The 27,533-nt window shown below is 36.2% G+C and overlaps 3 protein-coding genes across 4 annotated transcripts in view; 2 read left to right on the forward strand and 1 right to left on the reverse strand.

The window, feature by feature from the left end:
* The first annotated feature begins 520 nt into the window (after window positions 1-520).
* Window positions 521-4,533, forward strand: LOC114524562 (arginine and glutamate-rich protein 1-like). The gene is made up of 4 exons (XM_028545677.1): window positions 521-894; window positions 1,141-1,366; window positions 2,642-2,725; window positions 4,056-4,533. Exons 1-4 carry the CDS (start codon window positions 614-616, stop codon window positions 4,227-4,229), a joined length of 765 nt encoding a protein of 254 aa, XP_028401478.1. The 5' UTR covers window positions 521-613; the 3' UTR covers window positions 4,230-4,533.
* Window positions 4,534-5,692: 1,159 nt separating this feature from the next.
* On the reverse strand, window positions 5,693-7,065 carry LOC114524555 (serine/threonine-protein phosphatase CPPED1-like). The gene is made up of 2 exons (XM_028545668.1): window positions 6,540-7,065; window positions 5,693-6,225 (listed from the first exon to the last, which is right to left on the reverse strand). Exons 1-2 carry the CDS (start codon window positions 7,015-7,017, stop codon window positions 5,789-5,791), a joined length of 915 nt encoding a protein of 304 aa, XP_028401469.1. The 5' UTR covers window positions 7,018-7,065; the 3' UTR covers window positions 5,693-5,788.
* Window positions 7,066-7,478: 413 nt separating this feature from the next.
* The window catches only part of LOC114524683 (dynein heavy chain 2, axonemal-like), a 35,339-nt gene continuing 15,284 nt past the window's right edge, over window positions 7,479-27,533 (forward strand). The window contains exons 1-57 of one of the 2 annotated variants that reach the window (XM_028545835.1): window positions 7,481-7,557; window positions 7,684-8,003; window positions 8,437-8,782; window positions 9,147-9,311; window positions 10,030-10,268; window positions 10,594-10,785; window positions 11,146-11,283; window positions 11,399-11,506; window positions 11,681-11,857; window positions 12,076-12,104; window positions 12,310-12,439; window positions 12,737-12,919; window positions 13,006-13,083; window positions 13,261-13,317; window positions 13,440-13,519; window positions 13,763-13,909; window positions 14,334-14,490; window positions 14,710-14,844; window positions 15,076-15,180; window positions 15,248-15,418; window positions 15,545-15,673; window positions 15,771-15,886; window positions 16,094-16,189; window positions 16,619-16,819; window positions 17,052-17,208; window positions 17,339-17,545; window positions 17,834-18,127; window positions 18,232-18,385; window positions 18,606-18,709; window positions 18,867-18,949; window positions 19,241-19,334; window positions 19,449-19,535; window positions 19,679-19,759; window positions 20,251-20,308; window positions 20,504-20,664; window positions 20,763-20,819; window positions 21,050-21,148; window positions 21,407-21,532; window positions 21,990-22,100; window positions 22,171-22,359; window positions 22,552-22,655; window positions 22,842-23,031; window positions 23,108-23,288; window positions 23,444-23,571; window positions 23,661-23,813; window positions 23,952-24,077; window positions 24,283-24,383; window positions 24,666-24,783; window positions 24,907-25,024; window positions 25,207-25,343; window positions 25,473-25,613; window positions 25,739-25,897; window positions 26,027-26,176; window positions 26,317-26,408; window positions 26,750-26,948; window positions 27,164-27,221; window positions 27,330-27,496. In XM_028545835.1, coding sequence (XP_028401636.1) covers window positions 7,791-8,003; window positions 8,437-8,782; window positions 9,147-9,311; window positions 10,030-10,268; window positions 10,594-10,785; window positions 11,146-11,283; window positions 11,399-11,506; window positions 11,681-11,857; window positions 12,076-12,104; window positions 12,310-12,439; window positions 12,737-12,919; window positions 13,006-13,083; window positions 13,261-13,317; window positions 13,440-13,519; window positions 13,763-13,909; window positions 14,334-14,490; window positions 14,710-14,844; window positions 15,076-15,180; window positions 15,248-15,418; window positions 15,545-15,673; window positions 15,771-15,886; window positions 16,094-16,189; window positions 16,619-16,819; window positions 17,052-17,208; window positions 17,339-17,545; window positions 17,834-18,127; window positions 18,232-18,385; window positions 18,606-18,709; window positions 18,867-18,949; window positions 19,241-19,334; window positions 19,449-19,535; window positions 19,679-19,759; window positions 20,251-20,308; window positions 20,504-20,664; window positions 20,763-20,819; window positions 21,050-21,148; window positions 21,407-21,532; window positions 21,990-22,100; window positions 22,171-22,359; window positions 22,552-22,655; window positions 22,842-23,031; window positions 23,108-23,288; window positions 23,444-23,571; window positions 23,661-23,813; window positions 23,952-24,077; window positions 24,283-24,383; window positions 24,666-24,783; window positions 24,907-25,024; window positions 25,207-25,343; window positions 25,473-25,613; window positions 25,739-25,897; window positions 26,027-26,176; window positions 26,317-26,408; window positions 26,750-26,948; window positions 27,164-27,221; window positions 27,330-27,496 — 7,776 coding nt within the window. In that variant the 5' untranslated portion in view covers window positions 7,481-7,557; window positions 7,684-7,790. Of the gene's footprint in view, window positions 8,004-8,436; window positions 8,783-9,146; window positions 9,312-10,029; window positions 10,269-10,593; window positions 10,786-11,145; window positions 11,284-11,398; window positions 11,507-11,680; window positions 11,858-12,075; window positions 12,105-12,309; window positions 12,440-12,736; window positions 12,920-13,005; window positions 13,084-13,260; window positions 13,318-13,439; window positions 13,520-13,762; window positions 13,910-14,333; window positions 14,491-14,709; window positions 14,845-15,075; window positions 15,181-15,247; window positions 15,419-15,544; window positions 15,674-15,770; window positions 15,887-16,093; window positions 16,190-16,618; window positions 16,820-17,051; window positions 17,209-17,338; window positions 17,546-17,833; window positions 18,128-18,231; window positions 18,386-18,605; window positions 18,710-18,866; window positions 18,950-19,240; window positions 19,335-19,448; window positions 19,536-19,678; window positions 19,760-20,250; window positions 20,309-20,503; window positions 20,665-20,762; window positions 20,820-21,049; window positions 21,149-21,406; window positions 21,533-21,989; window positions 22,101-22,170; window positions 22,360-22,551; window positions 22,656-22,841; window positions 23,032-23,107; window positions 23,289-23,443; window positions 23,572-23,660; window positions 23,814-23,951; window positions 24,078-24,282; window positions 24,384-24,665; window positions 24,784-24,906; window positions 25,025-25,206; window positions 25,344-25,472; window positions 25,614-25,738; window positions 25,898-26,026; window positions 26,177-26,316; window positions 26,409-26,749; window positions 26,949-27,163; window positions 27,222-27,329; window positions 27,497-27,533 lie in introns of both variants that reach the window. The other variant, XM_028545834.1, reaches the window with a different exon arrangement.

A 27,533-nucleotide genomic window follows, 5' to 3' on the forward strand; every position in this document is an offset into this window, starting at 1 on the left:
TTGCACAAAGTTCAAGCAGTGTAGTGAAACTAATATTTAGCGGGCTGGTGCAATGAACAGTGGTGTTACTGGTGTAATGGTTTGACTGATGGTAACCACTCTGGTCTAATTACTTTTCCAACTAACAACCCCCCGCGTAGCCGCAGTTGGAAATTGGTTGTTTGCAATGACGTTTTAGTTCACTGGCAGATGCAAGTAACAAAAAGAGAATATTGTGGTTTTTTGGTCGAGTGTAGAGATTGCCATGCGTGCACAGTTTATCGTTTTCCGGTTGCCTTGAAGGGAAGAGAAACGCCCTGAGATTGTTTGATTTCCCGTCATTCCCGAAAACAAAGAATACGTTGTTTCCAATATATCTCTAGCGAATTTTTCTTATTTTCTATAGCGCTTTCAAGTTCGGTAAATTAAACCGATAGAAGTGCGTGTCAGAGTTCTTATCCTCAATGCCGGGTCCAGTTCTTGCTATGGAACTTACTTATCCCAGTAATCACTTTCTAACCACAATGCATCGCGGGATTAGATAATATGATTCATGGATTTCAGGAGATTTTGTAAAGTTTTTGGATGATATGTTCAGATTTAATCGCAATTTTTAGCCTATTTTACATCAACTATGCCTCGAAGTAAGCAATCTGAATCTCGTTCAAGAAGTAAGAGTATATCGCCCCGGCGCAAAAGCAAAAAAGATAAGACCTATCGCCGTAAGAGCCGGAGTAAAAGTCGTTCTCCAGTGAAGAGGCGATCACCGTCACCAAGTAGTTACAGAAAAAAACGTAGTAAGCGATCAAGAACTCGCTCTCCTAGTGTAGATAGGTTTGGAAGAACTGTAAAGAAAACCGATAAACGACGAGATGAAAGCAGCAGGCAAGAAGAAATGGAGAAACAGAGAAAATTGTAAGTGAAGTACATGAAGATTCTGGGCTGATAGGTTTGAAATGTCGTTTTCAGAAGACAGAAGAACGAGACGAATCGAATATAACATAGTGGGTCATGTGCCTGTTGTGTTTTAGGAAAACACTTGTATGGGGATAAGGGGCCTAACAAGGCCAGTAACTCTCTTTCTGCTCAGCACACATGTCATGTTTCATATAAGTTAATAACTTAAAGCTTATTTTACTGAACATGATAATCTGATTCTAGGAGGGCTGCAGAACGACAAAAAATGATTGTTGAAGAAGAGGTAGCAAAAAAGGTTGAAGAAATGGTTGCTAAACGTGTTGAAGAAGAACTTGCTAAACGTAAAGATGAAATAGAACTAGAAGTACTCAGGAGAGTTGAGGAAGCTAAATCTGTAATGGAAAAACAAATTATAGAGGAATTTGAAAAAAAAAGATCTGAAGAGCAGGAATTCCAACAGAAGAAGGAGGTAATGTGTTTGCTACCTTGATTATAATGTTCTTTTTACTGTTGAAGGTCTGATTTACTCATAAAACAATTTCTAATCTTAAAATTCATTTTACAGTCAAGAAGCAAATAAACATGTTTATGAGCAGATTAAACATGTCAACTGTTACATGCAAGCATCTGTAGATGTTTCTATAGCATGATATAATGTTTAGAGGCCAGACTACATTTTGCATAGTTAATCCTAGTTAACTCAGAAATACGCAACTCTGATTGGCCAATTCTGTCCTTAACTACAGTTAAAAGTTAAGTAGTCTTTTATACAACACGCCCCAGATTGACCAATGGCGATATTGCAGTGTTTGTGGATGAAAAATTATATTACCTCACATTTAGTATTCTATAAAATATTAAATTTCCTTTGCATAAGACTGGATGGCAGATATTGCTATTTCAGATAGAGAATTTATGTTGTGTGAAAATAATGTTGTAAACTTGATTCATATATTTATTTGAAAGTTAACTTTTGTTATAGCTTTGTTTTGAAATTTATTCTGAAGTAAGCACTGCAGTGAAATGCTTCTTCAAACTTCAAAGTCTTTGTTCTGAAGACAATTTTAAAAACATTTTGGATTGGTGAGTCCCATTTATGAAATGGACTAAACTAAAGAACAATCCTCTTTAACAAACTCAGAGCTAACTTCATTCTGCTCCTAACCAAAAGAACAATGCTGTCCACCAAACTCTCGAGCCAAACTTAATTAAAAAAAATTTAAACTGTCTACAAATAATTCATTTGCTCATTCACATATCCTTCTAGAAATTAGCAGATTGTGGAACTTCTCAACTGGTTTTAGGAAAATTTCAATTTGCACTGCTTTAATGTATGTATTGGAAAATGTAGAAAAGTGGCTCTTTCTTGGTCATTTAAGTGGATATATGTAATGAGAGTAAAGTATTGATGAAGAATTTCAACCGTAGCTACTTGGAACCCAGAGTGTACAATTTGAACATAATGGCATTCTTTGTCATATAATAATGTTCTCATTGAAATTAACCAAATCAATTGCAGTTTGTAGGCAATCACATGTAGTTAATGGTAAAGTAGGTAGACATCACAGGGTATGCTACACCCTGTTGGTCAGTTAATTGTTAACATTGTTGGGGAGATTGTGTACTGGGTGAAAGACACCTAATTAGGTAAATATGCCTGTGGGGATATCTGTAGTTAAGGTAATTATAAAAGGATAAAAATATGATGAGAGTTGTGGATATAACCATTCTAATAATTTTTCAGGAGCAAGAAAAGAAAGAACGTGAGCGCCTGGAAAAAATAATTGATTCAAAAAATGCTGAAATTGAGGAAATAAAGCATAAACTGGTAAGCAAAATTGTTAATGTGTTAATTTAGCAATTTGCTGAAATTGCTAATCACAGTAGGGGTGTGTTTAATTTTAAAACTGATGTGACAAGTTTATGAAACCTACAGTTGCCTAATTTACTCTGTCAAGCTTTACTAATTCATCTGTTGCAAGTTTACTTTTAAATTCTGTATAGGCAGAGGAAAAACACATGGCCTGCATCTTTTGCCCCATACCTGATATTATTTAACTGACTTTTAAGAATATTGATTCTTGCCGGGCAGCGTGAATACAGCGTAAATAAATGCTCATTGGAGAACAGAAAAACACTGTATGTCAGTTTGACATGCTGAGCTGAGATCTTCCTTTCAACATCCATGGTTATATATTTTTACTTCATCCCCTTGACCAAAACTGATGAGGATACTTCATTTTGTTATAAATAAAGGTTCAAGCACAGCTTAAAGTGAATGGAAGATGTGTCTTACACTGGCTCAAATTAATAAGTGTGCGCAAAACCAAAGGTTTGATTTAAAAATGAATTCAGGTGTACAGGTAGTAGACCTTTCCCCTGCAAAATGAGATTATGTTTATACATAATATTGAAGTCGATTTTTGCCTGGCTCAGCATCCTTCTTATCTTTTCGTTTGAACTTTGCGCCAACTTATTTGATATAAACAAACTTGTCATCAGTACCAATAAAATTCTACCGAACTTAGTTTTTTCTTTGGGTGGTATGACTTGCAGTGCAGAAAAAATGAGGTTCAATTAACTTTGATGTGACTTTCATCTTCTGGGTAATGTTGCCAAATTCGAAATACCGTTTCTTTCAAAATATGGGAATATTTGGGAATATGCAATTTGGCCCCTTATTATATAATAAATAAACTTTTCATATAAAGGGTAAGTATTAGCAGCATCATTCTAAAGACGACAGACAGATTAGGGCTATTTATACGAGTGAAAATAAGTCGCGGCCTAAATAAGCCGCGGCTTAAATAAGTCGTGAAGGGCTCGTATAAACGGTCATTTTGTTCGCAAGCCGCGGCTAAAATAAGCCCAGGGTTGAAGCCTAGGCTTAAATAAGCCGCGGCTAATTGTAAATAAACCGTTTATACGAGTTCTTCGCGACTTATTTAAGCCGGCTTATTTAGGCCGCGGCTTATTTTCACTCGTATAAATGGCCCTATTGTAGTTTAAAATCTGTGAATACACGTAACAGTATTTGTGGATACAAACCAGTTTCCCAAATGGAAAGGTGTTCTATTTATTATGAGGATAAGTGGAACATGTTCGACGAAGTTTTAATGACATGGTTTGTCAACTCGTTTAAATTGACTTTTATTCAGGCGGAGGAGCGTCTTACAATGGTCGCGGAAAAGAGACAGTTAATTGAAGAAAAACGTAACGCTATGGAGGAGATGAAAAAACAAGAGAAATGGGCACAAGAGGTCATACTCAATAAAACGAAAAATGCAAGACCGAAGTTAAGTTTTGGGTTTAGGTCAAAAGACGGTTTCTAGGTAATCGGTTAGGAAATTAATGCTGTTTTTTTCTAGGGCTGGTTGGGAAATATTTATAATAGTATGTTTAATATTCTTACCCTCTCAGTTTTATTGAAGGAACATGTATATATTAAACTTTAATGTATGTCATGTACAGATTAAAATCTAAGTTCGTACTGTAGCACATGTGATGTGATTATTAATATTTCGCATTGAGTATTGAGTATCTCATTGCAAAATAATTATTGTATACCAGTTATGTCTACATGATTAGCCCATCAATTCTGGGTTGCTGAATTTCGGTTGCTGTAGTCTGTACAGCGTATAAATTGTTGTTATTTAAGGGTCTAATTCATATTGTTACCAAAAACATGGCAAATTTAGTCATCCGGGAGAAATGATTGAGATGAATGAGAAATGATTGCATAATTTGAATGGTCTTTCATATGCATTTCTGGTCTTCATATGTTGCGTTTAATCACCGACCTCTGGCGTAAAATTCCTCGACGAAGAGAAGAATTTTTCACACCAGCTGATGAATTACGACATGGAAACCAGGCTAAAATATACTATATTTATACATGTGATATTGTGTACTATAGGAACCCGAAGGTACCCTAGATCTGTACTCTCACTAATTGTCATTCTGCTGCGGTTAAGTAGATAATTTAAAAAATTACAAAATTCTGATTTGTTTGTGTTGAGACTTGAAACGTAGGTTATTTTTCTTGTGCGGAAGGTGTTGCTCGTGCAAAAGATTGTTTTCAAGTGATTTGGGATTCCTTCTTTCTTTTGATTATACGCACCATGGACCTCTTTCAAGATTTTTTACGTTGGGGGCATTTTCCATAAAGGGACCTTCATTTTTGAAATTTAGAGTACAGCAGATGCAATATCCTTCGTTTTGGGGGTGTGATTTTTTACAATATCGAATGTAGGTTGCTTTTGAACTATAAATAACCAAAAACTCATCTTTTTTTTCTGAAGAGGACTATATACTTCCAACAATAGTTGGAAGTATATAGTACTCTTCATCCTGTAGCATTTTGCGGGTCCGTGTATTAAACCCCGGCGCTAATCACCCTTCCCTCCTGCAAAATAAACTCTGAGCTAATATATTTCATTTGAATTATAGGAATGGATCTGAATTTGTTTAAATCCTTGTTTACTTGACATATCTGTTCATATTAAAATAGAGGGGCCTTCGCCCTTCTTGTGGATGGGAAAGTATGATTAGGGGGAGCCGGGGGGGGGGGTGTTAAGACGGACTAGCGGCAAATACCCCCTGGCTTATGTTAACCAGACATTAAGTGATTATGAAGCGTACATTCTACCCAAGTTCTACCTCTATTTTAATATACTGTGATTTAATCAACCTCTAGTTTGATTGTACCTGCAAAACTAACAAGCTAATCAAACATTTTATAACATCAGGCTTTCTTATGCATAGAAGGCTCAATCTTGACAAGACAATACAAAAGTCATTTGCAAATGCATTTTATTTACTAAATGAATTATTACATTAAATTTATATACAACACAACCCAAGTCAACTATGAAGATCTGTTCAAATTTTATTACAATTCTACATTTTTGGGAAAATTATCTAAATGTTCAAAGGTATGCTGAATTTCACTCTCTTTAACACTAACCACACGCATTCCTCGTTTATCTTTGCCGAGTGGAAACCCTATTGCACTGGTAACAATCATTTCTAAATCACCATCAAAACCTCCAGCATTTCTATGATAATGTCCTGCAAACACATATTTCACACCAGCATCTTTTAACTTTTCTAGAATTTCTACTCTGTCCTTCTTACACAGGTTAAAGTATTCATCTTGTTCTTCAACACTCTTCAAAAACCATGGAATGTGTTGGAAAACAACTGTGTGCTTGGCAGTTTTTGCCAGTTTTAATTGCTCATCAAGCCACAAATCATGATCATTTTTCATGTCATCCACCAAAGTGCTATCTTTATAATACTGGCTGTTCAAGACGATAAATAATGTACCTAAAAGATTTGAAAATGTATGTTGAAATGCAACAGCTCTTTATTGACATATTGCTCAAATTTGGTGCAAAGGGATAAACTAGGATGTAAGATTAAATTGTAAATGGGTCAATAGAAGATATTTTTTGTAAAGGAAATGAAGAAAATTATCTGCAAAAAGCCTTAGAAAAATGCTGAAATTACTGCATCGATCCTTGGACATCCCAGATTAGTGAGATTACCAGAGTATGGCAAAATGTCAAATTTAATTTCTAATGCCCAATGCATTGCATTGGATCAAAATTGTAATGCATTGCATTAAAAACATCATCTACCTCCAACCCAAAAACTGTAATAATCATCGCCATAATTGCTTCTATATTTAGTGATGCTCTCAACAGTGGGTTGGTCGCCAATATCATGGTTGCCACAGACACAAACCAATGGTATCTCAGGGTCCAACTGCTGGAATGCTCTCTTAAAATCTGCAAACTGTGCCTCATAATTTCTTGTGCCTGGAAAAGCATCAATCATATCACCGCAGACAACAAAAAATCTCGGCCTGGGTCGAAGTTCATTGGCACATCTAATGGCAAGTTTTGTCAGTTCAATTTCGTCTTGCCAATTTTGATTTTCCTCTGGAACCTTATTCCAATTATCTTTTAGGCCCAGCTGGGTATCAGCACCGTGTATAAATAGGAAAGGTCCCGTCCATTTCCCCTCCTTTTCTTGCGAAAAGCCAGGATATTTTTTGTCGCTTGGTTTTGTTCCAAGACCGCTCATTTTTATCTGTTCTTTGGCACATCCACTCATCCAGGAAAAGAACTTTAAACTTTTAGAAGGTGTCTTCGGAAGCTACTTCGAAGCATTACTCCGAAGATAGTTTTCCGAAGTATTCCGAGTTCCGACATAGGTTCCGACTCAAATTTTTTCGAGTTTCGTATTTTTATCAGTGTTTTGAAACGTTCACTAGGGATCTTAGGCATTAAAATAACAAAGACACTGGACAGACTTGATTTTTTAAAAACGTTTTTTAGTATTAGAATATAAACTGTGGAATTCCCAGGGGAGGCCGACAGTAATGTTGCATTGTTGCGCATGTTATGAATTTGTATGTTGTAAACTGGAGTATAATACAAGTATTATGCCTGTATATGTAAAGATTTGTTGGAATCTTTTCTTGCCTTGTTTTGTTGTATTTTAGTTTTTTCTACCGTGATTTTCCAACTAGGCTAATTCAGCTAAATTATATTTTGGCAAGGAGGTATTTAAGCAATTTTTTTGGGTACTCTATGCTTTGTGCGTCAGTCAAGCTTTGTTGCCATGGATATATTCTTCAAGACTTTATAAAAGGTAAGGTGCAAAAGCTGCAATAAACGGTGGTATAAAGCTATATTTTGCTTATAAAACTGGAAAGAAAACGCGATAAGAAGAATTTTGTATATTAAACAATTCATGTACAAATTACTGCTCTCCTAGCCTGCGTGGCATAGGCTTCTTTACTATGACGTTTTTGGAAAGTATCTGGCTTCATCTTTCATAAACATGGTCGTCTAAATCCCATTTCAAGAAGCATATTTGTCAGTATGGAAGATATTGGCGAGAGCAGTTCGGAGTTGAGATCGATAGATGGTATCGAAAATGGAGAAGTGGATAATTTTGTCAGCAATAACTTAGAAAACGGATTAGAGACTATTAATGAACAAGCTGAGAGTACCACTGCTAGGTCTGCCAGTGGCATTGCAAGTGGAAGTATCAATGGTGATGAAAAACCGGAACTTTCTGATGTTTTTGACATGGTTTGTATTAACTCATATGGACATAAGATAAAGTGTGATAAAGTTTTCCGATTTTGCTTGATTGTTCCTGACAATATAGTTTGAATCACCTAACATTCAAGTATAAAATTACGTCCTAATTAATGCTGACGGGGTCTAGCTGCCTTTCCTCGCATATTAATTTTTACTGAGAGCTACATGGCACCCTAGCCTACATAAATAAATCATTAGGGATGGGTGTAAATCAGCAAATGTTGTATCGGGTTTCCTAACTACCTACATGCAATGAATTGAATGAAACATGTCTAGCTAGTATTTCATTTATCATGCATGTTTTATAATTATTTAGGGAAAAGAGTTTCACATTTTTCACAACAGTGTTCAACTTAATCCAATTCTAAAATGTTAGTCCCTGGAATGCTTTTTATAAATTTTAAAATTTTTTTGTCAACAGATTCCATTAATCAAAAAGAGAGTGACATTAAGTCAACTTAAACCAGACATGTGGACAACTGAACATAATGAGGTTATCATCAAATTTTTGAGAGACACAAAATTGACTGTCCTAATAGCCTATGTGGATCCAAACACAGGTTTTCACATCAATATTCAGCCTCCAGCTTATAAAATGGAAGAGATGTCATATTTAATAAGACAACAGGGAGTGAAGTTGACACCAGAGAACATTGGCAAAAAGTTGCAGTTTGGTACAATAAAAGGAAATCATATAGAGAGTCTGCTCAGAGTCATGACAAATGTTTATGCACCGTTAATTTTTGGAAACAAATCATGGCCAGTCAGTATCCTCTTGTGTTTTTTAGGGAGTAGGACTGCAGCATCTTCAAAAAATACCTTCACATTAAATGTGGTATAAATTACCTAAAATACTGACAAAAACACTTCTCAACATTTTTGGAGATGCACATACTACTTGAATTTGCATACTAATTCTCTCTACAAAGGCCCTTTTTGAAGTGTTTTTGTCTGTTTCAGGCAGTTTCAGTCATATCATGCACACCTTGCCCATCGAAATTACCCATGATTAATGCCAAATTCTGCCCAGAATGTTCACCTTGTGGCATTCTGAATTGACATGATTAAAATATCAGATCAAAAAATATTTAATTAGTTTAATTTTTTATAATGACTTAACCTGAATCAAAGGTATAAAGAATGATTTCTCTGGACACTTGCATCGTTTTATGGCATCCCTGACAGATGCTAGGCACAAAATGCAAGGGAAAACTGTATTGTATATTCCTAATGAGAATAACAATTTCACTGTTGAACAAGCTGCAAAGAGCAAAGACTATGTACAGAGATTAGAAGGTCAGTGAAAGCGAGATTTCCAAGAAAATATGCGTTGATACAATAAGCGTGACCTGTTTACCAAGTTTTTATCGTCAAACTGTTTTTTCTTCGAACTGGTCAACAGATTCTGTGTCAAACGGTGTTTACTGGTTTTTAATTTAGTCCATGCAAACATGCACCCGTGATTGGTTGATTTGGTAGACTTATCACATTTGATTGGTCCATATGTACCCTCAGTGGTAGCGGTATTCCAGGGGCCAGTTGTTCGAAGCTAGGTTAACGGTAACCCTGGGTTAAATTTTAATCCAGTGTTTTAGTTTTTGTGCTTCTGAACCACTGTTCGTTTTAAAACTTTAGAAAATATGATTTCTATCAGTTCAGAAAATGTTGATGAAAAAAGATATTCAATTTTGTAAACAAGCGATTAGAAAAATTCATATAAAGATTTGCTTTAACCTAGGGTTAAACTAACCGGCTTTTGAACAACTGGCCCCAGCAGTCTAAAACTCGCTATTCGGGAGATTTTGCACGAGGACGTGAACGTCATGTTAAACAGGACGTGAAAATGGCGAATAAATTGCGTGTTGGGTCTATATATGGACATGCCACGCCATTCGGCATTTTCACGTCGTCTTTGACGTTCACGTCCTCATACTAAATCTCGCTATAATAAGAGGCTCACGACTTCCCTAACCTCGTATACGTGAACTTCATGCAGATCTCAATTTTTTCATAGCCTCGATGATACATTGGACCCGCCAGATTAAGGAAGTGTTGAGTAGTCAGGACACGTACGAAACGGCCGAAACCTCTGGTCCTTTAGAAGAAATTCAATTTTGGAACAGCAGATGTATGGATCTTTCAGGAATCAGTGACCAGCTTGATAAACCTGGAGTAAAACACATCCAGAAAATATTGCAAATGGCAAAATCATCCTATGTAGCTCCATTTATGAAACTTTCCAAGTTGATTCAGGTATGTCCTAATTCATGAACCAAAACTGAGATTCTCTGTAGTAGGAGATACTATTCTAAAATTAGAACTATCCGATCTGTGAAAAACAGGATATACGCAAGTTAAGAACATTCTGGGTTTAAAAAAAAATTGCCTACCCAAATATAGTGTAACGACGTAGAAACATTGTGTAGAGTGTTCGATTGTATTTCAATCATGCCTAGTAGTGGAACTCACACACGACGTGTAAAAACCCAGATCACACAAGCTGTTCCGGGTTCATAAAATATGCACACATTTCTTCCCTGATCTTCTATTGTATATGTATCTTTTTTTTCCCGTTTAGGATGGATCTGCCCAAGCGCAAAGTAATTTGAAATTTTTATCAACACTCAAAGCACCTTGCGAAGAGCTTGCTGAAGCGAAGCCAAAAGATATTCCAGCAATGCTTCCAAAACTTCTCAGCCTCATTCGCATGATATGGATAAATTCTGAACATTACAAAAGTAGAGAACGATTGACAAGCCTTTTAAGAAAGGTGAAATATTGTATATTTATATTTCCTCCTTTTCACGTATTTTATCAGTGACCTTATGTATGGAGGGAGGTGTATATAGTAATTGGGTATAGATGGCTCTGTTGTTCTTCTCTGCTGTTAACTCTCCTCGCATACTGCGTATATGTGAGTAAACATTATAGCCCCAATAGGTCAGTTGGTGGGTGAGTACAGGTACTTCAACTACCTAGTTTGCCCACTGACCTACCTACCTGTAAAACATTGATGTGATAGAACATTGATTGGTTCGTGTAGCCTATACTCTCAGCGGTAACAGTGGTATTCCAGTCTAAACATAACGGCCTATATTTAAAGTCAAGTAAGTCGTCTTTGATAATTTAGGTGAGCAATGAAATAATCAAACGATGTACGAGTACAATTTGTCTGGATGATATATTTGAGGGACGTATACAGACCAGTCTTAATGCATTGCAAGAAAGTATAGCTTGTTGTGAATCATGGAAGGAGACCTATTCAATGGTAAGTGTAATTTGCAGCAAAATGACCAGGTAGGTCGTGTCCATACTACTTCGGTGACTAACCTTGCTTTTTGCACAATCTTATAAGTTTCTTTTGTTTTTATCCATGCAAACAGGTAAGTCGAGTGCACATAAGATGCTCGTCTCAAGGCTGGATTCTCGATCAAACCAGTATATTTGCACAAATTGATGCTTTTCTTCAACGATGTAAAGATTTGATTGAGGTATGAAATTGAATTTGTCTTTCCAGACCAGTGACTAGTAAGTGTTGGAATTATCTTACGAGTAATTGTAGCCTATGTCTGTTAAAATGCAGTGCTTTGTAACGAGGCTAATTTTTTATTATATCTAAGCTAATATTATTATTAAGCACCGTTTTTTTTTTGTTTACTTCTTAGGTATGCGAAGGTCAGATGCATTTCGCTCGCAGACATGAAGGCCCTAAGACGCCGTTACCTTGTTTCCGAGGTATTCGTGGTCTTGACATTGTCCGGAGCTTGCTTGAGATCGAGGCGACGTTTGAAAAGAATTTACAAATTTTGAAAGATGTTAGAAAAACAATTTTGGACGTAAAGGTAAAGTGTTTTAGCATTCGTAATTATCTAGTGCTTCAATTTACTTTACTTTTTTTTTACTGACTGAGTACAAAGTCGACGATATTTCATTAAGGCCCGTTTACACGTGCAATTTTAGATACGATTTTCCTCTTTTGGTAGATGTGATCGTGCGACTAGTTATGAATGTTTTGATGCATAAGAACTAACTAATGCGGGAATAATTTCGATTATTTTAGGCTACGACATGGCATGATGATTACAACAGGTACGTACAATGTCAGTGTATCGTATGTTATTTATATCACATTTACCAAATCCACACATAAAGACAATGTAAATGTAGTTTCAGATCAATTTAGTGCTCCACTGTTCGCTGTTTTATTCTTTATTATTTATTTTTATGATATTGCGTGTTAAGGTTCTTAGGTACAGTGAACTAACCTTTGCTTGCTGTATGTTTTACCGTTAAGGTTCCGTACAGGCGTGAAAGATTTAGAAGTTATGGTTCAAAATGTTATAGCTTCAGCATTTGATTCATTGAGTCGGGTAGAGGAAGGTGTCGAAATTCTTGATGTTTTTCATCATTTCTCTGCAAGAGAGGTGCGTAGGAAAAGACCTCATACATAATGACGTAACAAGCCGTGACACCCGCATTTTGGTGTAAGCGGTAACGGCGGGAAATTTTGAAGTTTGAATTTTTCGCCGTGATTAATAAAACCAGAATTCCCTGCAGGTGTCACGGTTTGTTAGGTCATTTTGCGTAAGGTCTATCACGGATTCACTGTAACTAATGATGGATTTGTTTAATCGTGGTTCAATGCAGTCGATACTGTGGTGATCACAGCAGTTAACTCTTTCAGTTGAATTTTAGCAAAAGCTAAATAAATTTCTTATCAGGCAATCCGTCGCACAATTGACAAGAAGACTGTGGAAGTATTTCAGCTGTTCAATGAAGAACTAAATACAGTCAAAAAAGAGTTTAACAATAAAGCACAAGAACTTCCACCGATGCATCCCAAATATGCAGGCATCGCATACTGGGCAAGGATGTTGAAAAAACGTATTGATAAACCAATGCTGGTATGTTCTATATCGATTATTTATGAAAATTATTCTGTCATGTGCCGCAGGCAGGTTTTTGATGGTCAACTTATCTCTTGATTCAGGCTTTAAACAATGCGTCGTTTTTGCCTCGTATTGGAACTGGCGATGAGATCCGCGCGCAGTATCAACAGCTGGCTCAGGTATAATACAATATTTCAAATTGAACTGCTATTTAAATTGCTTAAATTCTTTAGAATAAATCCGTTTGCACGAGGAATGATCGCCAGAAAACGCACTATTGAAACACGATATTGTTGAATAATAAATCTTTATTGTACAACACACCAGGACAATGTTTTAATGTGGGTTTTTCGTAGGCATTAGACGAGTTTGTGAGGAAGACATTCAATGAATGGACAATGACAGTTGATAAGGTATTTCGTAAACGTTTGATAAAGGTGTTTGAAAAAAGGTCGAATATTTAGCTAAAATGAGACACACGAAGTGTGTTATTTCACTTCATATTTTTATTTGGTGCAAGTTTTCTTCTTCACAGGATACCGCTAAATTCTTGGAAACACCGCTCATGTGTCGCAGTTTGGAGAAGACAGGGATGTTGGACGTACATTTCGATAGGTAGAATTTCCATCAATCGCTAGCTAGAATATTACATGTATATGTGGTACTGCAACGTCCAGTATAACTATACCTACCTGCGCACACACCAATGTGCAGGAAAAATTCCAATGACTGCCGATTCGCCTTTTGTTTTATTTCATAAAAATACATCAGGAAATAGCTGCATTAAAATATTTAAAGTGAATTAAGCCATTGTAATTTTTTTTATCTTTCATTTGTAACCTAATCCTTCTTCATTAGGAACTTGCTAAAGTTGCTGAACGAGATTAGTTATTGGGAACAGCTAATGTTTGAGACACCGCATTATGTTGCTGAGATGTATCAAAAGAAAGAGGATCTGAGAGTACTTCGCGAAAATGTTCTTCTTGTTGTAAGAGACTACAACAGGTATTACTACGTTATTATGACAGTGTATGTGCATGGTATTGATTTGATTTGAGGTTTGTGAGAAAGAAGAATTTGGGTGAGCAAGAGAAAGGTCCACCCAAATTCCTTTTCATTTGCACTCTCACCTCTGACATTGACTGGCTAGAATTATTTTATCACACGCTTCTGACACAAGGAATATTAGAAAAAAAAACTATTGTCTTCTAGCTACTTTTGTTGCACCACATCTTTAGCTATACAATTTCCACACTAGTAACTGTTATCGAACATGACAGTATTTTAAATAGCCCAGTAAGACTATGAAATCAAATCGGTAAGAAAATCAAAAAAATCATTCTCTGAGTTCGTCCAACAGTGAACTCCCGTAAGGAGTACATGCGACGATCAGAAAAAACCCAATGATATGTTGAATATCGCTGTTTAGAATAATTGCGGCGTTGTCAGCTGAAGAAAGAGCCTTATTCCGAGAAAGAATTAGGTTTTTGGACAGAAAGATACATCCAGGGCTGACAAAACTAACTTGGGCTAGCAAAGGAATTTCTGATTACTTTATTGGTGAATGCAGGCAAAATTCAAGCAAGGTAAACTCTCTTTTTATTTTTGAAATAATTATGAAAAATTGAAATCTTTAAAATAAAATGTACAAGAAATATAAGCAATCAATGAACCTATCTATCTTCATGTTCAATGCATTCAATGTTTTTTTTCTTTCTGCAAATTCACCCATCTCTCACTCGTCACTATTTCCCTACTCGTGGTAGGCTTATGTATATTGCTTTATGCTTCATTGCTTCTTCTAGGTGCAAGCAATTGTTGATGAATATAAGAACGCTAATCTCATGATATCTAAAAACTGTATAAAGATCAGCGAAATGTTATTGGTCATAATTGATGGGAAACGTGTCTACGACAATTTAGAGTTTGAGGATGACCAGGTAGTAAACCTAATTCGCGTTGCCTGATGTTTTTTTTTACCTGAGCGCGGACAATACGATCAGACGTGACTTAGTCTTACTCATTCTAACGCTATTCAACTGTAACTTGATCCGGCCGTTGTAAACGATGGTAAACGATAATTGTGAATTGGAAAATTTAATATTGTATTCTATATTGTACAGTATTCTATGCAGAATAATTAGATTGATCAATATTATCTATGTTTACAGAAAAGTCATCGCGCTATCGTTCAAACAAGACTCCAAGAAATTCACGCTGAAATTGTTTCTACGATGAAACAAGTGTATACTGTGTTTAAAAATGATGGCCCTGAAGTAAGTGAAAGGGATTTTAAAAGCTGATACAACGGATCGATTTTATTATTCCCTTATATTTTTATAGGTACAAACTCATTGGGTTCGTTATACAGAAAAAATGGACCGAATGGTTGAAGAAGCATTTCGTCTAAATGTGAAATGGTCGCTTCAGGAGCTATCTCGTGCAATTAACGGTGATGGTAAAAACTCTCCGAATCCCTTGTTTCGAGTAAAAGTTGTTCTTGAAGGAGATAAGGTGAGAATGCATGTCAACAGGTTTATTTATTCCTTTATACATTTTTTGTTCCCAAATAAAAAAGGTATAAAAAGGAATTTCTACGTTTCAATCTTTATCTTATTCTATTTTAACTGAACTTTTTAGGTCGAATTTTCACCAACATTAGCAAAACTGGCAAGCATTGTAAATGACACTGCGACACATCTAACTGATTGTCTAGCCGTCTTTCAACGCTTACCTGATCTTTTGACCAAGAAAAGATCCACTAGACCGGTACGAAATAAATAATTTTGTTTGGGGGCGTATATTTTGGAGACATGCATCCTGTATAACTAGGTAACATTCTATATAATTTATTCAATAATTGAAGGCCGTTCATGCTCTGATATCCAAAGATGAAGAAATTAAGAAAATTCAAACGAGTGTAAATGTTGGAATGTCTACAAATGCATCACATCTACAATCCTATCTTGGCACATGGGACAGGTAGATATATTGCAAAACTGAATTTACAAGTATAGTTGTAGAAAACTTGTTATTGTCCTGCAATTTAATAACTTGTTGTCTTTAACAACCATGATACAACTCGATAAAATAATGACGAATGAATTGTTGTAGCTACGAGCTGCAGTACATCTGACAGATTATGAGAGTATATGTAAATTTACCTTATCGTCACTCGTTATGTTTTAGTTACCGTGAAATTTGGGAGATTCAGAAGGACGCTTTTATCAGACGTTATCAAAGACTGAATCCACAAGTTTCGTCATTCGATGCAGATATTGCCAGGTTTGCCTTCTTTTGTCAAAAATAAATTTACTTCAAGTTGCTATTTGGTTGAAACTAAATGATGAATAAAATTTGGCTCCCTATGAAAAAACATGCATATGTATTATTATATCTTCTAATATGCAATGAACTTCCATTATTTCCTACATTACATACACCTGTACATGTATTTGGCTGACATTTCTTCTATTTACGTCGTTGATAATTAATTTATTATCTCGGCAGTAGAATGATAAGCAACAGAATTATTGACTAAAATTAAAAAAGAAAATTCTAATGCTTATTAGCTATGTGAAAGAACAAATGTAACTATAGTCATGTTTGTTATCTGGGAGAGTGAATTGTGCATGCATGTATGTATAAACATGAGATAAGCATTATAAAAATGATAATCAATGTCTATAAATGTGATTGCGTTTATTTATGCAGGTACACTGAAGTAGCAAACAATGTACAGAAAGAGGAAACTGTCTTCAACATCGAGTTTGTTCTCTTGGATTGTTCACCATTGAAGTTTGCTCTGCTCAGTCACTGTAATGAATGGCAAAATAAGTTTACGACGTTGTTGAATGAGATGGCAAGTAGCAAACTTTTGGATTTGGATAAGTTCCTGAAAGAGAACAGCAAGAAGTAAGTGCAAGATATGAAGAAATTAGAGAATGACAACTATATATGGATCACTTGATATATGATATGTTGTGATACCGTCATGACTTTTGCGATCTCGTGCACTTGTTGTTTACTCGTTTTTGCTTGCGATATATATTTTTAATTAGGACAATTATCTTCTGGCTTTGGAATATTCTAAAATGCCATACGTAAATATTACCTTTCGTTTTCAACAAGTACTATGTCTCTATAGGCTAAGTACACCACCTGAAACTCTGGATCAACTTGGTGAAAGTCTTTCGTTGCTTGAACAGCTGCAAACAGATTTGAGTAAAATTGAAGCGAGGTTCCCTCCTTTACATCAGCAGTTTGCTATTTTGGAGAAATATGAAGTAGCCGTTTCTCCAGAGGTAGCGTATTATATTCCTTTTTACTATATCCACAGACTTTCTTTGGTACAATGTACATTACACAGAGAGAGAGATTGAGATAATTTTGCTTCATCTATCTAATCTAATTTCATAACGTATTTTCTTTCAGATTCAGAAAGTTCTTGATGAGTTGAACGGAGAATGGTATTCATTCCAACAATGTCTTACGGATAGCGATATCATGCTGAAGAAAAGTAAAGAGAAATTCAAATCAGGTTTACTTCTGTCCGCAGAAGAATTAAAGAAAACTGTTTCCATGCTTGTTGACGAGTTTCACAACAAAGGTCCATTCAACAGTGATATCTCTACTGAGAGGGTATGTTCATTCATTTCAGTGGAATAGTTGATGAAAATGATGGTTGCTTGGGGGTACTCAGGTCCCAATATTATACGTAGAAGGATTTTACACATTGCTGAAAATGTTCATCGTCACCTTGATTCTCATTGAAATGACCGTTAGACGTGGGGTTAATAAAGAGAGTTAGAATATTGTTGCCTCTAATTAATAGATTCAATAGATTCAAAGCATTTTTCGATTTGTTGCATACTTAACAGCCACCAAACACTCTAATGACGTACGCGCTTTCAACGTTTCGCAACTTAGGCACTGGAGGATGTGAACGATTACAAAACAAATGTGCAAAATCTGAAGGAACAAGAAGCAACCATAAAGAGAGGACTTGGTATCTTCAAGATCGAACAACCATCGTCAAAAGAACTTCTACAAATTGAGAAAGATTTGGAACATTTGGATCAGATATGGCATATCACCAAGGATTGGGAAGGGCTGTGGGACTCGTGGAAAACTGGTCAGTTTGTTGACTTAGTTACTGAAGAAATGGAAACTACTGCCCAAATACAATTAAAGAAACTCAACAAAGTTGTTAGAGAAGTTAAGGTTTGTATATACTTCATCTTATACATATTATTGGTTGTTAAATATTTGTTTGTTGACCTAATCAAAGGGGAAAGGGATTGATATGGAGAATGCTTTACATGCAGGATCGAAATTGGGAGGTTTGTGACTCTATCAAAGGAAGAATTGAGCAATTCAAACGAACGATGCCCTTGATCCAAGATTTGAAAAATCCAGCCATGAGAGATCGTCATTGGACGCAAATTAAAGAACATGTTCAGAGGCCATTTGACGAACAAGGTACTGTCGCAATACTAGAGATGAGTGCATGTGGGTTTGATACTTCGTATAAGACCATTTTTAGTGTTGACGTCAGGAAATTCTTGAAGATTAAGTTTAAACACACGTGAACATGTATATGCAAGGTTGTGATCAGTAGAATGTACCAGAGTATCTTGATTATGTTTACTGGGCTGGTATGTTGTTCAATATGTTCCAAATACATTATGTTTTGATGTAGGTGACTTTACCCTGGAACACATTATTACACTTGGTTTTGATCAATATGCGTCACAAATATCTGACGTTTCCTCTGCTGCAACAAAAGAATTGTCCATAGAACAGGTATATGAATTATATCGATCAAGATGCTGCTGGTGATGCATTTCACCCTCTTCTAACGACGTGCGGTTTTCACAGAATAATTATCCTTTTCATGCCAAGATTGACGAAAATGCAAGAGCGCTTTTTATAACTTTGTTTCAATAAAAACATTTTATAGGCATTGAATCAAATATCAACGACCTGGGAAAGCATCGTTCTTGATATTGAACCTTACAAAGATCGTGGGCATTTTAAATTGAGGTTGGTCAACAAACTCAACAACTTACTGAATTATGTTCTAATGATCCATCATGCATGACCCTAACCTATTTAAATGAATTAGCTTGTAGAATATAAGAATACAAGAATATAATGTACAAGAATATTAACGTACAAGAATATTATTACCTAACCTATTTGTTAAAACAAGTATCTTTCCTCTGTTTTGCTCAACGTTGATTAATATTTGGATAGAAGGACAGAGCAATGCGTTAATTAGATAGAATGAATATTGTTTTTGCTTGAACCACTATTTTCGTTCACCATCTATAGAGGTACTGAAGAGGTATTTCAAGTATTGGAAGACAACCAAGTCACTTTATCCACGATGAAAGCTTCGCGCTTCGTCAAAGCCTTCGAGCAGGAGGTAGGTATTCATATTTAGTTTTATCATGCATGGAAGCATGAAGAGTCGACTGATTTGTATATATACAAATGCGTGTACTCTGATTATACATACGATTGTTTTTAATTTATCAAGGTTGATAAATGGGAAAGAACTCTGTCATTAATCTTAGAAGTAACAGAAATGATTTTAACAGTACAAAGACAATGGATGTACCTCGAGGTAAATCATTTTAGATCATGTAAGCTTGCATGTTTACAGATGTTATCGTATATATCTTATTTTATATCAGTATATGAAAGTAAAAGTAAAAGTAATAGACGTTTCGCATATTTCCAGTTAACCAATGAAATATAACATTTTAGAATATTTTCCTTGGTGAAGATATCCGCAAACAGCTACCGCGTGAATCTGCAGAGTTTGATGACGTCAACAATAACTGGAAGGTAATTTTACCAATTTCTTAATATTCTGACAGGTTCTGATGAGTGGAAATCTTCTTTGAACCAATATAACTATAGTCGATCCGACAATGATGTTATCAAACATAAAGTTAGCAAAATGAAGAAGCAAAATGATCGAAGCTGTCTTTTAAAAAAGCTTGGTTTACTTCCTATAATATACTGCATAGAAAATATTTTATGAATACTTCGACGAGGGCCATTAGATCGAAAGCTCTGGACGATTTCTTTAATGTCATGCTTGCAGTTAATAAAGTGATAAGTCTTTTGATATTTGGAGAATCTACTTTGCTAATATGTCTTGGATCTTTCCTCCTTCCGTAGCAGTTTCCTGCGCTAGCTTCATTGAGTATTCACTACCTCCACTAAAATACGATCTAGCTACATTTCCAGGCAAACAAACTATCCGCATGCAGCAACGCGCAATGTATTTTGAAGTTTAATGTGCATCTCTTCCTAACTTAATATTGTCATAGACTATCATGCAAAGGCTACATAAAGACCCCAATGCTCTTCGAGGAACACATTATCCAGGTGAGTTACGACGACGTGATGTAGGTAAGCCAATAAAGCCATATATACATACAGTACTCGATCTGTGCTTATGTTAATTCGCTGTAACAAATTACCTTTATCTTTGAACGTGAACAACAACGAAAAACAATTCACTTACAGTTCATATGCTACCTGCAGGAACAACAATATAGCTTCATGTGCGTTCATGTTTAGGACTTTTGGATACTCTCAACGAAATGAACACAAAATTGGAGGAGATACAAAAATCATTGGACATGTATCTTGAGACCAAACGACAAATATTTCCAAGATTCTATTTTCTTTCTAATGATGACTTGCTTGAAATTCTTGGCCAGTCAAAGAACCCCGATGCTGTAAGTGAAGTTTCATTTTTTGCAATCTATCCCATAATTAGTTTAGGAGTATTAAATATTGTACAGCGCTAATGACGGTTCGTATATTTCTTTAAAAGGTTCAGCCACATCTGAAGAAATGTTTCGATAACATTAAAACATTGAAAATGGCAAAGGTAAAGTCTTTGCATTCCAGTATATATAGATTTACACTGCAGGTGTTTGTTAGAAACACCGCAGGCCAAAGTTCGGTTTTGTTCAGTCCTTCTTTTTGCGGTAATATCACTGAACCACATTGACTTTAGGCCGTTTAAAATGCTCTCTCATCCAGGAAGATCAGTTTAGTGTAAAGTTACTCTTGTTTGCAGTTCAGTATGGACAAAATGAATACATTTCTTTTACGTAGCGCGGAATTTCCCAAAAGAAGGAAGCTCTTGGTATGTTCTCAGCCGATGGAGAATATGTTGAATTTGGTCAAACCGTCCTCTTGGAAGGCCCAGTCGAGGTATTCTACTGCACGGTTATTAATGTATCCTTTCCCACTTAAATTATGAGGCCTGTATAAATCAGAGCTTTTATAGCTGGTTCACTTTTCACATTTATTAAAAGACGAAGATGGTTCCTTCAGCTAAGGACCATAACTGTGAACTATATCCCTATAACTCTCGTTCATGTAATTTCATCATGGCGTTGCATTTCATAGCGTATGTCATTTGGCGTATAAAAATTTGTGCCTGAAAAAAGCTTCATACGTTTTTCGCAGGCGTGGTTGTGTGACATAGAGCGAAGCATGAAATGGACATTGAAGGAACTGTTAAAACAGTGTAGACTTGCACTGAAGAAGAATACAAGCAAGAGGGATAAGTGGGTGAAAGATTGGGCCGGACAGGTGAGATGGACATTGACATGCTGCTGACAATCTATGAGACGTTTACAATTTTACCCCATGCTTCGTGATAGTTTTCGTATTTGTACATGAAGAACAGTTTAATGACCATTAAATGTGTAAATGGAAATTAAAATCGAAACCTACTTTCTAACATGAGAAGGGAAGAGAAAATTTATTAGTGCAGTATGCAGATAAGGTAATATGCAGGTTGCTCTAGAGTAACAGTAGAGTGGTTTTATTTCCTTAAACCGTAAGTAAACTTGGTGTTGGTTATATAGTGTGTTTTTAGTCGTTATTTAATCAATTATGCATAGGGAGAGGTTCGCAGCGTTTTCTTTGAAAAACGTCGACTTCTACAGCAGACAAAATGTTTTAGTGTTTAAGATACAAGCCCGATTCTCACGTAATATAAGCGTAGTCAGAGTACGTGGTCAAAACTTTGTCGTTTATTGTTTAGCTCATCATCACTTCAAGTCAGTTGCAATGGACCAGTGACTGCACAAAATCGCTCACCAGCAGCAAAGAACGAGGTGATAAAAAGGCTTTGAAAAGTTTGAAAAAGAAACAGGTACAACGGTTAATTATGTGTCGGTTTTTCTTTTCAAAGTTTCTAACATGATCATTCTCTATATGTATAGGTGTCAATGTTAAATAAATTTTCAGAGATGATCCGTGGTAATCTGACAAAACTTCAACGTCTTAAGATCGTGGCTTTAGTCACCATTGAAGTACATGCGAGAGATGTGATTGAGAAACTTATCAAGTCTGGCTGTAATGATGTAAATGCTTTTGAATGGCTCAGCCAACTCAGACTGTATTGGGAAAGAGTAAGTTGATCACTCTTGTCAAACATCTTCAGAACAAGAAATGGAAAGAGATCTACATGGTCTGAAATAAAATAACAGTTTGTCATGCATGGAAAGACATGAGCCGAATTATGCATTTGACTTGCAGTTATGTGACTGCTAATGGAAATTATCTTCCCTAAAACTCCCCATAACTTCGTTGTTCTTATTTAGGATATTGATAATTGTGTCGTAAAGCAAACGAATACTGAATTTGAATATGGTTATGAATACCTTGGAAACTCTGGACGCTTGGTTATCACACCGTTAACTGACAGGTATGTTGTATTTAATGTGGTTAAAGGTTGTTTAAGAAAAGTTAATGCGGGTCCTAGATGTTGTACAGCACGTGTTAATGACACGTACGGTTATTTGCCATGATCTGGCCTATAAGTGCCTTTATAGAAATTGTCTGTACATGATTGTTCAACACATGCTGAAAGATATATTTATCATCTTTTCAGGTGTTATATGACTCTAACAACAGCCTTACATCTACATCGAGGTGGAAGTCCCAAAGGTCCAGCAGGTACAGGAAAAACAGAAACTGTGAAAGATCTTGGGAAGGCCTTGGGAAGTTATGTGATCGTCGTCAATTGTTCAGAAGGATTAGATTACAAATCTATGGGAAGAATGTACAGTGGACTTGCTCAGGTACTTTTTTTAGTGATCTCATTTTACAAGCCTTGAATGAAAATCATGTGAATTTCTGTATTGTTGATTTCGTTAGACGGGAGCTTGGGGATGTTTTGACGAATTCAATCGTATCAACATCGAAGTATTGTCCGTGGTAGCTCAACAGATTTTATCAATCCTTTCTGCTCTTGCCGGTGGTCTTTCACGTTTTGTGTTTGAAGGACGAGAGATCAATCTTGTATGGTCGTGTGGAATCTTCATTACAATGAATCCAGGTTCGTATCATTGCAGTTTTACAACCCTGAAGATAAGATAACATCATAAACAAACAAGGGATAGAACAAGAATAAAAACAGTGAAAAAATGAGCTTGAAAACAAACAAACAAACACACTCTAAAACCAAATGTAACGCAACGTAATTCAATTTAGGTTATGCTGGTCGTACTGAGCTTCCTGACAACTTAAAAAGCATGTTCCGACCGATATCTATGGTTGTACCCGATTCTGGCATGATTGCTGAGATTATCTTGTTTGGCGAAGGATTTAACAACACAAAGGTAAATATTTACGCTAGTTGCATTTTTAATAATGTTCGTTGTTTTATCGAATGCATTATCTGACATTCTTTATTCATCTCCAATTTAAGGTTTTAGCAAAGAAAGTCCATACGCTATATTCTCTAGCAGTTCAACAACTATCCAAACAAGATCATTATGATTTTGGTCTGCGAGCATTGACTTCAGTTCTGCGTTATGCAGGCAGAAAGAAAAGATCAAACCCTGATATGTCCGATGAGGAGGTAACTTTTGCATATCCACATGCAGTATCATTGTTGGAAAACAGTTGATTTATCCTGCATGTAATGTGATTAATCTTTATAGTTTTGTAATGAATAAAGGAATTGATATTGATGGTATCAACTTCATGCTTGGTTTAGGTTATCTTATTATCAATGCGTGATATGAATATTGCTAAGTTGACTTCTCAAGACTTACCACTTTTCCTTGGTATTGTTCAAGATCTTTTCCCAGGAGTCGAAACTCCTGTTATTGATTATGGAAAGGTACGCTTTTCTTGTAGTTCTTTAGTAGTGGTCTAGTAAAATTTCATTTAGCGGGAACCCATGGTATTACTTGCATTCGTTTGCAATACCCACACTGCCTGGTATTAGTAGTAAGTATCATGTAAGGCTAGAAAACGGGTCGAAAGGTGAACGCTATTATTCCTCATTTCAGTCATTCTTATTTCTTCATATCCACTTCTTGTAGCTACGTAATGTCATTCTCAAGGAATTAAAGCAGGCTGGTTTGCAAGAGCATCCTACAACTGTATTGAAAATTATTCAGCTTTATGAAACCAAAAACTCAAGGTACTATTCGCATATTATACACATATCATTGACACGTGGTTATCCAATTTGTATGAAAATCTACCATTTGGATGAATAAATCCGTTTATTCATCTCAATGAAATCTACCCAAGTCAGTCACACTCCCGTCTGTACTGGATTAAATGGGGAGAATGAGGAGATGTACTTGGATAAGATCATAAATTAATCTGCATTCTTGTCACGCCCGATGTTTATCTTGTTTTGTATCTTGTACACGTGGAATACTCGCAGCGATGGTAATTTTATTTTTCACGTTTTCAGACATTCAACAATGATCGTTGGTAAAACTGGTTCAGGTAAAAGTGTTAGCTGGCAGATGTTACAACAAGTTTTGTCCACGATGAAGAAGGAAGGGGTTCCTGGATATAATTTAGTCAAGGTAGGATGGCGTCGCATCATTCTCGTTGTAATCACAACCTTGCGTTTATTGCCATATTTATTCTTTCGAGAACTGCTGTTGTATGTAAATGGTTCTTATTGTTAAAATTTCTCTTTTTCATAGGAATATCCATTGAATCCAAAAGCACTGTCTCTGGGCGAGTTGTATGGTGAATTTGATTTGAATACTAACGAATGGACTGATGGTGTTTTATCCAGTGTAATGAGACAGACATGTTCAGGTGGGTAAATTGTGGGCAAATAAGGTATACGTATGTCAGTGACGTTGGACGTCATAGTGCAAGCTTCCAAAGAAAATGATTCACCAAGCTTGACCATGCTGTTGGCCGTGGCTGTAAATCACTGGGAGTAGCTCGATACTGTGACTCGTTTTTTGTTCAATCATGATGTTTTCGTTGTCTAGATGAAAAACCCGAAGAGAAATGGCTTATTTTTGATGGTCCAGTTGATACATTATGGATTGAATCAATGAACTCTGTTATGGACGATAATAAAGTACTAACATTGATTAACGGAGAACGTATTGCAATGCCTGACCAGGTAAACCATTATAGACAGTACATTTCTTGAAACCACGAGAGATAAGGAGTACGAATATAAGATAGCCTCGAATCTTGCATGGTTCTAGGCCCAAGCGTTTTTCTGCAACGGTGTTATTTGTTTCTGCAGGTTTCTCTGTTGTTTGAAGTGGAAGATCTTGCGGTTGCTTCTCCAGCCACAGTCAGTCGTTGTGGAATGGTGTTTAATGATATTGTTGATCTTGGATGGCAGCCTTATGTTGATTCATGGTTGAGTAGAAGACAAGATAAGGTACATATGGATGCGATATGGATGCGATATGAACCATTGATAAAATTTTATTGTAGAAAATATATACTTGACTTCGTGAATACGACTGCGGCTTTCACTATTTGTTTACCATTTCTTCATTTTAGAAATCTATCGAACATCTTCAAAGACTTTTTGATAAGTTTGTGGAAAATTGTCTTGCATTCCGTCGTAAAAATTGCAAAGAACCAATCCCAACTTCTGAGCTAAATTCCGTTGTATCGTTGTGTGCGTTGTTTGATGCCTTGGCTACTGAAGAAAATGGGGTAAGTAGGACGAAGTTTTCAAGCCCGTTGCTAGGGTTATCATGTGATCGTGGCGATCTAAACCTTATTTAGACAACGTAGAGGCATGAATACTATTCTATTTAACTATATTCTATTTCCCTCTGTTAGGTCCATCCAAACGACGAGAACTACCCACGCATGTTAGAACTATGGTTCCTATTTTCCCTCATCTGGTCGATTGGTGCAACCGTAGATGAAGACAGCCGTAAGAAGATGGACAATTTCCTAAGAGAACTCGAGGGACAGTTTCCAAGCAAAGTAAGAATTTTAAACAGTTTCATTGGTACTTTGCCTGCTAATATATGGCATGGGTATACATGCCATGACTTTCACTTCAAACTAAAACGTGATAACATGATTTAAACAGCAGTTTGAGTGATATGTCTTTGTCTTCTCAGGATACGGTGTATGAATATCATGTTGATATCAAACAACACACATGGGCCTCCTGGGAAGATAAGCTAAGAAGTGGTTGGAGATATAATCCAAGGTTAGTTAACATTATTTAACGCCCTTCAATGTTACACAGAGACAAAAAACTTCCTACTTGAAGTTTCGCTGGAAGAAGCGTTGACTACTTCCGCTCTAATGCAATTTTTCCGGACTACTCAATTTACCCCTTTTGCCGGACTAGCCTAGTATTCATTCTTCTAATCTAGCCTAGTATTGGTGTGGTCAGCACTGCTCAACATGAGTTCTATTTTCTATCATGACTAGCTTAGATCCCAGCTAGCCTAGATTGAATAAACTCCTAATTCTATCCTTGTATCATCCATTTGAGAAGGCTTGTTACACTGTAGTACAGTAGCCTACTTATTATTCTATTTGTAGTGAGCCATTTTACAAGATCACCGTACCAACCGTGGACACAGTACGATATGACTTCCTTGTGTATAACCTCATAAAAGCTCATCGACCTGTCTTGTTATCTGGACCTGTTGGCACCGGTAAAACATCAGTGGCTCAAGGAGTACTGTCGCGACTAGATCCAAAAACGTACTCTATTTTAACAGTCAACATGTCTGCTCAGGTATGGATGGTATAGTGGGAAATCATCCGGGAATTGCATCTTCAAGGTTGCAAATTTCCAGGCTGGGAAAATACGGTTGTGATTATATGAGCCTCATCATTATTAGTGATGGTGATTCAAAATCTCTCAATGACGGCATATATATTATGTGCATTGAACATTGGAAGTTAAACTTTGATCTCCGCTATGCAAAATACGCATTTTTCTTTATTTAGACGACTTCAAACAACGTGCAAGATATTATTGAGAGTAAGGTGGAGAAAAGAACCAAAGGTACAGCATGTTTGCTAGTTTTAGAAGTGATACATGTAGAAGGAATACTTAATAATTATAACGATAAACGATGCTATCTAGGAATTCTAAATTTAATAATTATTTCAGGTGTTTATGTCCCTATTGGTGGTAAGCAGTTGCTTACATTTTTGGATGACTTCAATATGCCTGCAAAGGATACGTTTGGGTCCCAGCCTCCTCTGGAACTGATCAGGCAGTGGGTGGACTATGGATTTTGGTACGACAGAATGAAGCAAAGTGTGAAACATGTCAAGGTATTAAAATGCTAGTACAAATATCATTTTTCACCAG

The sequence above is a fragment of the Dendronephthya gigantea genome, unplaced genomic scaffold (genome assembly GCF_004324835.1).
Source record: "Dendronephthya gigantea isolate DGI-Jeju-01 unplaced genomic scaffold, DenGig_1.0 000031F, whole genome shotgun sequence".
NCBI classification, from domain to species: Eukaryota; Metazoa; Cnidaria; class Anthozoa; order Malacalcyonacea; family Nephtheidae; genus Dendronephthya; species Dendronephthya gigantea.

Coding starts and splice junctions, on each gene's coding strand:
- LOC114524562 (XM_028545677.1), top strand. CDS start 614: ATGCCTCGAAGTAAGCAATCTGAATCTCGTTCAAGAAGTAAGAGTATA. Junction 895..1,140: donor ATGGAGAAACAGAGAAAATT/GTAAGTGAAGTA, acceptor ATCTGATTCTAG/GAGGGCTGCAGAACGACAAA. Junction 1,367..2,641: donor AATTCCAACAGAAGAAGGAG/GTAATGTGTTTG, acceptor ATAATTTTTCAG/GAGCAAGAAAAGAAAGAACG.
- LOC114524555 (XM_028545668.1), bottom strand. CDS start 7,017: ATGAGTGGATGTGCCAAAGAACAGATAAAAATGAGCGGTCTTGGAACA. Junction 6,226..6,539: donor TTACAGTTTTTGGGTTGGAG/GTAGATGATGTT, acceptor CAAATCTTTTAG/GTACATTATTTATCGTCTTG.